The 9,806-nt window shown below is 37.3% G+C and overlaps 1 protein-coding gene across 1 annotated transcript; it reads left to right on the plus strand.

Moving 5' to 3' along the window:
* Nucleotides 1-2,390: 2,390 nt before the first annotated feature.
* LOC126493497 (olfactory receptor 8B8-like) lies at nucleotides 2,391-9,546 on the plus strand. The gene is made up of 2 exons (XM_050130514.1): nucleotides 2,391-2,404; nucleotides 8,604-9,546. Exon 2 carries the CDS (start codon nucleotides 8,608-8,610, stop codon nucleotides 9,544-9,546), a length of 939 nt encoding a protein of 312 aa, XP_049986471.1. The 5' UTR covers nucleotides 2,391-2,404; nucleotides 8,604-8,607.
* Nucleotides 9,547-9,806: the final 260 nt, after the last annotated feature.

The raw sequence follows: 9,806 nt of genomic DNA on the forward strand, positions 1-9,806 counted from the left end.
TTTTTTGACACCCCTTCCTCATTCTTTCTCTTTAATATTTAATGTTTTTTTTTGTTTTTGTTTTCAAGTTGTTGAATTTCTGGAAAGGATCATTAGCATAGATCTTTTAAAAAATATGTGTATTTGCATGTCTCTTTAGGTTTATGTTCACCACATACATGTTGCCAGAAGGGCTTTCATATCTTTTTGTAACTAATGTGAACCTAATGACTGTTAGAAGACATTGTTGGCTGGTATAGGTCACAGTCTACAATTGCCTGGCAGTTTTCTCTAAGCTTGTCAATATGACAGCTCCCTGAGCTCTACAAAAACACACAAACATGTACAAAGAACATATATAAATTAGCTTCATCATTGGGTCATTTCAACAAAATGCATTTCTTGGTAAAAGCTAAGAATTTTATGACATATATATTATTTTGCACATTAGTAATAATTCAATAAATATGTTAAATCAAAATCAAAATACTTTTTAAAACTTACCTTACTTAGAAGTGAAAAATGAGTGGATTCACTGTAATTATCATTTACTTGTTTTGTCTTAGGAAGTCAATAACAGGCTAAATTCTATGAGAATGCTGAAAAACAATATTTTCATGCATTTCCCAGACACCTTTCTGAATTATTATTCGTAGGTTGTAATAATAATTTGTAATTCAGTAGAATAATACGAGGAAAACAAACCAATTTTCTTTCATCACATTTTTCATTTGAAACCCCAGGTTCTATAGGGTTTAATTCATAGTTCCCTCTCAGAATACCCAGGCTTTCTCAGGCTCTTCCAAAGAATTGAAAACAGATATAAAAAAGAACTGAAGTGATAGTTTGTACATGCTAGATCAATATGTATTCTTATTGCCTTGGAGATTCAATCAACACCTACCCTGGTCTTTTGGGATTGTATGTCCTCAGCACTTGAGTCAAAATTAAACGCCCTTCTTCTAATCACATCCTTCACAGAAATCCATTGCTGTTTCTTTCCCTCATACCAGATTGTCACAGAACAGTTCCACATAAGTGACCCAATGTGTTTCTTACCTTATCATAACAATTGTGCCAGGAGTATAATAATGCTTCAGTTTAATAGCCCCTGATAATTTTTCCAAATCACTTTTAACATGTGCTATTTTGTTTGTTGTTCTAGGCATGTATCTTAAGTCTTCATGGGTATTATATGAGAGTTAAGCATACAAATACTTTCCTCAGCCCACTAAAATTAAATGTTACATGTATATAGGCATCAAAGTTATGCCAATATCTTAGCATATTCCGTAAAATCTACTAGAAGTTGCACCAGGCCTGGGGTAGTGACAGGTTTCTGTAGTTGTAGCAAGTAAATTTTTAATTCCAGGCATATAAGAAACTTCCAATTAATTCTCGGCCAAATATTGAAAGAATGTACCCCAAAACTCAAATGGGAAAAATAAATATAGAGTAAAAATTGAATCATTTGGTTGTCTCCATACTGTAATAAAAATTACTAAAGTATATATGCAAAAATCCAGAGAACGTCTAATTTGCACTTAATGAACCATAAAACTTGACTGCTGATTTTAAAGATTAGCTCCAAATAAAATTATAGATAAACTCTAAATAAATCTTTATTTTTCAAAGTTTCACTACATGAATTAAATACTGGTACACCACATGTAGCCACCATTGCTTTAGAACCATCTGTAAAGTTTCAACATGTAAACTAAATTATTATTTTTTTTAATTTTTTTGATTTATTTATTATGTGTACAGCCTTCCATGTGTGCCTGCATGCCAGAGGGGGCGCCAGGTCTCATTATAGATGGCTGTGAGCCACCACGTGGTTGCTGGGAAATGAACTCAGGACCTCTGGAAGAGCAGTCAGTGCTCTTAACCACTGAGCCATCTCTCCAGCCCAAACTAAATTATTTAATGACATTGGATTACTTTTTTTTTCTTCTTATTAAGAATTTCCACCTCCTCCCCTCCTCCCATTTCCCTCCCCCTTCGACCTACCCATCCCCCTCCCAAAGAGCAGTCAGGGTTCCCAGCCTTGTGGGAAGTCCAAGGTCCTCCCCTCACCCCCGCTCCATTTATGTCTAGGAAGGTGAACATCCAAACAGACTAGGCTCCCACAAAGCCAGTACATGCAGTAGAATCAAAACCCAGTGCCATTGTCCTTGGCTTCTCAGTCAGCCCTCATTGTCAGCCACAATCACATGCTCCACAAGTCCCAGTTCAGCTGGCCTTGGTGAGCTCCCATTAGATCAGCCCCAACATCTCAGTGGGTGGGCTCACCCCTCGCAGACATGACTTTTTTGCTCGCGTTCTCCTTCCTTCTGCTACTCATTTGGACCTTGGGAGCTCAGTCCAGTACTCCAATGTGGGTCTCTGTCTCTATCTCCATCCATCGCCAGATGAAAGTTCTATGGTGATATGCAAGATATTCATCAGTGTGGCTATAGGATAGGGCCAGTTCAGGCACCCTCTCCTCAGTTGCCCAAGGAAAAAGCTGAGGACATCTCCTTGGACACCTGAGAACCCCTCTAGAGTCAAGTCTCTTGCCAACCCCAAAATGGCTCCCTTAATTAAGATATATACTTCCCTGTTCCCAAATTCACCCTTCCTCCATCCCAACCATCCCATTCCCCCAAGCTCTCCTCATCCTCACCTTTTCCCTTCTCTCTACCCCTCTCCTCTTACCCTCATCCCACACCCACCCCCAAGTTCCCAATATTCGCCTGGCAATCTTGTCTCCTTCCAATATCTAGGAGGATAACTATATGGTTTTTTTGGGGGGTTCACCTTCTTATTTAGCTTCTCTAGGATCCCAATTTATAAGCTCAATGTCCTTTATTTATGGCTAGAATTCACTAATGAGTGAGTACATACCATTACATCTTTTGGGGTCTGGGTTACCTCACTCAGGATAGTGTTTTCTGTGTCCATCCATTTACATGCAAAATTCAAGATGTCATTGTTTTTTACTGCTGAGTAGTACTCTAATGCGTACATATTCCACACTTTCTTTATCCATTCTTCCATTGAGGGACAGCTAGGTTGTTTCTAGGTTTTGGCTATTACAAATGATGCTCCTATGAACATAGTTAAACAAATGCTTTTGTAGTAGAATAGGACATCTCTTGGGTATATTCAAAAGCGTGATATTTCTGGATCCTGGAGTAGGTTGATCCCGAATTTCCTGAGAAACCACCACACTGATTTCCAAAGTCATTGCACAAGTTTGCATTCCCACCAGCAATGGATGAGTGTTCCCCTTACTCCACATCCTCTCCAGCAAAGACTATCATTTATGGGTTTTTTTTTAGCCATTCTGACAGGAGTAAGATGGTTAAACATCATAAAAGTAGTAAGATTGTGTGATGTCAAAGTAAAGTTTTCTTTCTTATTGAAACAGATTATTTCTTTCTCTTTCTTCCCTCCCTCCCTCCCTCCCTCCCTCCCTCCCTCCCTCCCTCCCTCCATTCTTCCCTCCCTCCTTCCATCCATTCCTCTTTTCTTTCATTGTTTTACATTCAGAGAGCATGTTTCCCTTCTTCCTATCTTCCTAGATCCCACCCCACCCCCATCCCCTGTTCCCACAACTCAATCCACTTGCCCTCCATTTCTGTTTAGGAAATCAGTATCAACAAAAAAAAAAAAAAAAAAAAAAAAAAAAAAAAAAAAAAAAAGAAAGAAAGAAAAGAAAAAGAAAAAAAACATGAAATATCAAGTTGCAGTAAGACTAAGCACCTCACCATATAATGAGACTGGACAAGGTGACTCAAAATGATGAGTAGGGTCCCAATAACCAATGAAAGAGTTGTTCCTACTCTTGGGAGTCATATAAGTGGATAACGCTACACAACTATAATATATAACATAAATGTAGAGAGCCTAGATCTGTCCCATGCAGACTTCCTGGTTAAAGGTTCTGTCTCTGTGAGTCCTTATGTGCCCAAGTGGAACAAAATAATTTTACAATTGGGAGTCACTGCAACATCATGAACTATATTAAGATTACAACATGAGGAAAGTTGAGAGGCTCTGCCCTCAAAGTTTTCTTGAGTCTGATCTTATGGAGGCAATTTCTCAATTGATGTCACTTCTTCTCAGGTGGCTCTAGCTTGTGTCAAATTAACATAAAAACAGTTAGTTATTCAAGGGCAGGTTGACTACATTGGACTACATCCTTCATAGAAAGGACAATACTTTTTTCTCCCCATATCCTCTTACCTCCCCACTCCACCCCCAAGTTTCCAATTTTTGCCTGGCAATCTTGTCTCCTTCTATTCTCCAGGAGGATAACTACATGTTTTACTTTGAGTTCACCTTCTTATTTAGCTTCTCTAGGATTATGGATTATAGGCTCAATATCCTTTATTTATAGCTAGAATCCACTTATGAATGAGTACATACCATATTCATCTTTTGGGGTCTGGGTTACCTCACTCAGGATAGTGTTTGCTATTTCCATCCATTTGCATGAAAAATACAAGATGTCATTGATTTTACTGCTGAGTAATACTCTAATGTGTACATATTCCACACTTTCTTTATCCATTCTTCCATTGAGAGGCATCTAGGTTGTTTCCAGGTTCTAGCTAAGAAGTGGGGAGATGGGAGAGCTTGGAGGAATGGGATGGTTGGGATGGAGGAAGGGTGGATTTGGAGGCAGGAAAGTATATATCTTAATTAAGGGAGCCATTTTGGGGTTGGCAAGAGACTTGACTTTAGAGGTGTCCCCAGGTGTCCATAGATATGTCCCCAGCTGGATCCTTGGACAGCTGAGGAAAGGGAGCCTGAAATGGCCCTATCCTATAGCCACACTGATGAATATCTTGCATATCACCATAGAACCTTCATCTGGTGATGGATGAAGCTAGAGACAGAGACCCACATTGGAGCACTGGACTGAGCTCCCAAGGTCCAAATGAAGAGCAGAAGGAGGGAGAACATGAGCAAGGAAGTCAGGACTGCAAGGGGTGCACCCACCGAGAGTTGGGGCTGATCTAATAGGAGCTCACCAAAGCAAGCTGGACTGGGACTGATGGAGCATATGATCAAACCAGAGTCTCTGAACTGGTCGGACAAGGAGAGCTGACTGAGAAGCCAAGGACAATGGCACTGGGTTTTGATCCTAATGCATGAGCTGGCTTTGTGGGAGCCTAGTCTGTTTGGATGTTCACCTTCCTAGACCTGGATGGAGGGGGGAGGACTTTGAACTTCCCACAGGGCAGGGAACCCTGACTGCTCTTTGGACTGGAGAGGGAGTGGAAGAGGGATAGGGTAGGGGGAGGGAAATGGGAAGTGGGGAGGAAGCAGAAATTTTTAAGGAAAAATTAAAAAAAAGCTATTAAATCAGATCTTTTACAAAAGACTATAAAAATAAAAAAATAAAAAATAAAGGACAATGTTTTGTTCATATTGGAGACTTAGATCATTTTATGGTCTTCTGAGCATCTCTAAATGACTTTCCATAGTTTGCACAGCTTGTCTGATAGGCTCAGGAATACTCTACTTCATGGCTACTGCTTTCCCTAGCAGTCATCCCATGGTTTTTGTAGGGTGCACTTCACCAATAGCTTCTCTTGTGCTTTTTCCATAATGCAAAACCTCAATGTCTCTGTATGACCCCTTCTATCCTAGGGCTTCGACTGCTGCACCTTCATCAATAGTTTCTTCTGGACTCTTACAGAGCCATCCATAAGTTCTAATATTTGGTTGTCCAATACAAAGTGCTCAAGAACAAAAAGATTCTGCAGGTTGTAATTATATGTGTGTGTGCGCATGCCATGCGCTTGTGTGTGTGTGTGTGTGTGTGAGAGAGAGAGAGAGAGAGAGAGAGAGAGAGAGAGAGAGAGAGAAAGAGAGAGAGAGAGAGAGAATGATAATCTGGCAAGAAGTGTTTATCAATTTGAGAAAGAGGGTGTAACATGGAAGGAGTTGGCAAAAGTACTTTAACGGAGACACTGTAGGGAGGAAAGAAAATGGGAAAAGTAATGTAGTTATATTTTAATTAAAATCTTTCCTCAAAGGAAACACATTGTTAAATAAAAAATTGTCATATTGGATGGCTGGGCATGTAACCCAGTCATAGAAGGAGCATATTAAAGAAATTGAGTTTGACGCAGAATACTATAAACAAATAACTACAAACAATAGAAAAATTAACTTAAAAGTAATTTTGAAAAATATCAGTGAGTTCCTTCCCTTAAAGGTATTAATATAATGCTGGAAAGAAAATGTCAATGAAGTAATATGAAAACATGGGGACAGACTTTGAAGCATTACCAATTTCCTTTAATAAATATATTGGAAGACTGAAGTTCACTATTGCTCATGACTGGACAATCCCTGAAGAGAAGACCAGACCAGATTAAAGTTTTGAGTCCCCAGGGAACTAAAGAGATGCAATTGCCCAGTATATAAATGCAATTGCCTCATTTTCTGTGTATATTGAACATCTCTTCTCTTGGATGGTAAAACTCTTTACCTACCTTTCTCATAGTAAAAGGTACATTATGCATTTAAATCCATGAAACTCTTTTTTCGGGAGGGAGGCTCATAAACTGTCATTTGTAATAATAAGAAAGGGTATTTTAATTTCCTATGCTTCAGAAGATTAATAATTTTCTTATATGTTAGGATTAGTAGCTCAAAAAGATATCCTGGGATATCAGAGGTTACTTTATTCTGTATTATTTTATAATTAAAAGAAGTGAAGACTCATAGAAAAATATGACACTTATAGAGTGATAGGAGTGAATTTCAGATCTAAGGAAACATCAAAGTTTTCTCTTATATTAATGGTAAGTTTTCAATTAAAAATTTCAATTAGCAATTCATACTGACTATTGTGCTTTTAACTTACCAACTTTATTAATATAACACTAACATTTAAAATGATATATATGACATTTAGACCATTATATTTTAACTAAAATATTCATTGTGAAATGACTCAAAAAATAAAGTTAATTCAAATATGCTTACTTGTTTATAAGATACTTTTTATGTATTTTTTGTGCACACATTCAGTGAGAAGATATTTGAAGATATGTTTTGTTAGTCAATCTTAAATATATAATATAATTTTAGCCATAGTCAACATGTTGAACATTAGAACCCAGTTATGTTACATTATTTGAAATTTTTAAATTTTGTTTTTTTTATTAACATTCCTTTACACCAGCAACCAACATTCTACTCTTTGCTTATGTGAATTTAAAACTGCAATTCAGAGTATATCCTGAGCTGTTTCTGCCTCAGTGTCTTGTCTTTTATATTTGCATAATAGTCCCACTGATATGATGTACAGTGCTTTATGATACAAAGTTTTCTTTCCATTATTTTTTAAAATTCCGTGGCTTTCCTGGAAGCATCTTGAAGGTGATCAGAGAACATTCTGACTCTGAAAAGAGTGTTTGCAGGGGTTTCAGCAGGAATTTTCAACTCCACAGGCATTTCTCACACTTAAGAATTTCTTTGTGACAGACAGTGCCTTAATGTTCCCTAAAATCAGTGTTCCTGCTTCTAACTCTATTGAGTCCAATCTGGTGCCTCATCATCAGATTTTTATAATTTATATCTGTGCCAAGGAAGCTGTTGCAGGTTTATATAACTTACAGTTTTGCCAAGGCAAAGGTGTGAAACCATGGTAGGTGAGTGCTGTATAAACTTTTTCAAGGAAGATGTGAACCAGCTCAGATAGGGTACCAAAACTGGACTAAAGTAATGATTCTACTAAAGTATAATTGGAATAACAATGAATTCTTTGTACTTACTGCATCATAGATGAAGTGTGTGACTCAGAGAGGTATAGATGACCCTGAACACTCTACATCAGGGAAAAGTTTATCACAGGCTGGATTATGACGTCTCCAAAGCTGCACAGGTGGAGTGCCCCTTTAGTTAACCTTCCACTCTACATAATGAGCATTTCAAAACACTGTGCAAAACTGAGACAAAATTACATACAGCTGAGAATTTAGCACAGAGTGAATATCTTGTATTTCATGTGATGGTCTGCTGAACCTCTCTACCTTCTTCTGTGAGGAGATGTCATGGCAGAAACTTGAGAATCATTCACAGGTAATTGTAGCTTCTATTAATAAGATATTAAAGACTATTGTATTTTGAAGCCAGCACGCTACAACAAATAGATTAGGAGAAATTCATCCTTCTCACCTGAATTTTCTAGAAGTTACATTAGAATATTGCAAATGGCAACACTGGGATCATCTTTGAGGGTGAAATTTGTGATTATCTGTTGTTTCTAATTTTTAAGATGCTAATATGGGATGTAAGGCATTATAATTAATATGTAGCATGAAAGATTTCTCCAATGATTCTTTTTTGACACAGGATCTTTTTTATCCTGTGCTGAACTTTAACTTACTGCATAACCTAGGACAACTTTGGGTACCTGTGTTTCCTGCGTTTACCTCTTGAGTGCTGGAATAACAGTCATGTACCACCATACTTGGCATGGAATTCTTTAATTTCATGCTGAGCATTTTCAGATATTGACAGCTTATACTTCATGTTTTGGGGAGAATCTTCTGATAGAAGGTTTATTCTGTCCTCCAATTTTTCTATATTCTTTTCTCTCCACAATTCTCTTAGAGAAGAATGGTTCTGGCAAATGGCTCTACCGTGACTGAATTCATTCTTTTGGGATTAACAGATCAGCCAAGACTCCAAATACCTCTATTCTTACTGTTTCTGTTAATGTATATAATCACAGTATTGGGAAATTTGACTTTAATAACTTTAATTGTGTCAAATGTTCATCTACACACCCCCATGTATTTTTTCCTCTTTAATTTGTCCTTTGTAGATTTCTGTTATTCTTCTGTGATTACACCCAAAATGATGATGAATTTTGTACTACAGAAAAATCTCATATCTTATATGGGCTGTATGTCCCAACTCTACTTCTTTTGTTTTTTTATAATTTCTGAGTGTTATGTACTGATGTCAATGGCTTATGATCGGTATGTAGCTATCTGCAATCCACTCTTGTATAACACTACCATGTCCCCAAAGGTGTGTATTTATCTTATACTCGGTTCATATTTGATGGGATTTTGTGATGCTATGATTCACACTGGTTGCATGCTCAGATTGACGTTCTGTGACGGAAACATCATCAACCACTATTTCTGTGATGTCCTTCCTTTGCTGCAACTCTCCTGCACGAGCACCTATGTCAATGAAACGGAAATTTTCATTGTAGGGGGGAAAGACATAATTTTGCCTAGTGTTATCATCTTTGTCTCTTATGGCTTCATCCTCTCTAGCATCCTCCAAATAAGGTCCAATGTGGGCAGATCCAAGGCCTTTAGCACCTGCAGTTCCCACATAATTGCTGTGTCTCTGTTCTTTGGATCATGTGGATTTATGTACTTGAAACCCTCATCTGCTATATCAATTGATCAAGGAAAAATATCTTCTATTTTTTATACCATTGTCGTTCCAATGTTGAACCCCTTAATATATAGCTTGAGAAACAAAGATGTTAAAATTGCCCTAAGAAAGATCCTGAACAGGAAGAAGTTTCTTACATAGTTACAACATAGATATTTTCGGTGTTTTATACATATTTTTAGTCACAGCTTTTATATAGGACTCATAGATATTTCCTTCATTATTGTTCCTTATTAGCTTTTTGCATGTTTATAAATATGAATAAGTGAATGTTTTTTAATGTTAACTATAAACAGTTTCTAAGAAAATAAGAATGAATCTCATTTTGAGTAAAGTAACAATTGGTTGCCAACATGTCACTGAGGATAGTTCTATTTTCATTAGAAATGAATTCCAGATCA

This window comes from Alexandromys fortis, unplaced genomic scaffold, assembly GCF_014885135.2.
Source record: "Alexandromys fortis isolate MF-2015 unplaced genomic scaffold, M_Fortis_MF-2015_v1.1 scaffold_335, whole genome shotgun sequence".
NCBI classification, from domain to species: Eukaryota; Metazoa; Chordata; class Mammalia; order Rodentia; family Cricetidae; genus Alexandromys; species Alexandromys fortis.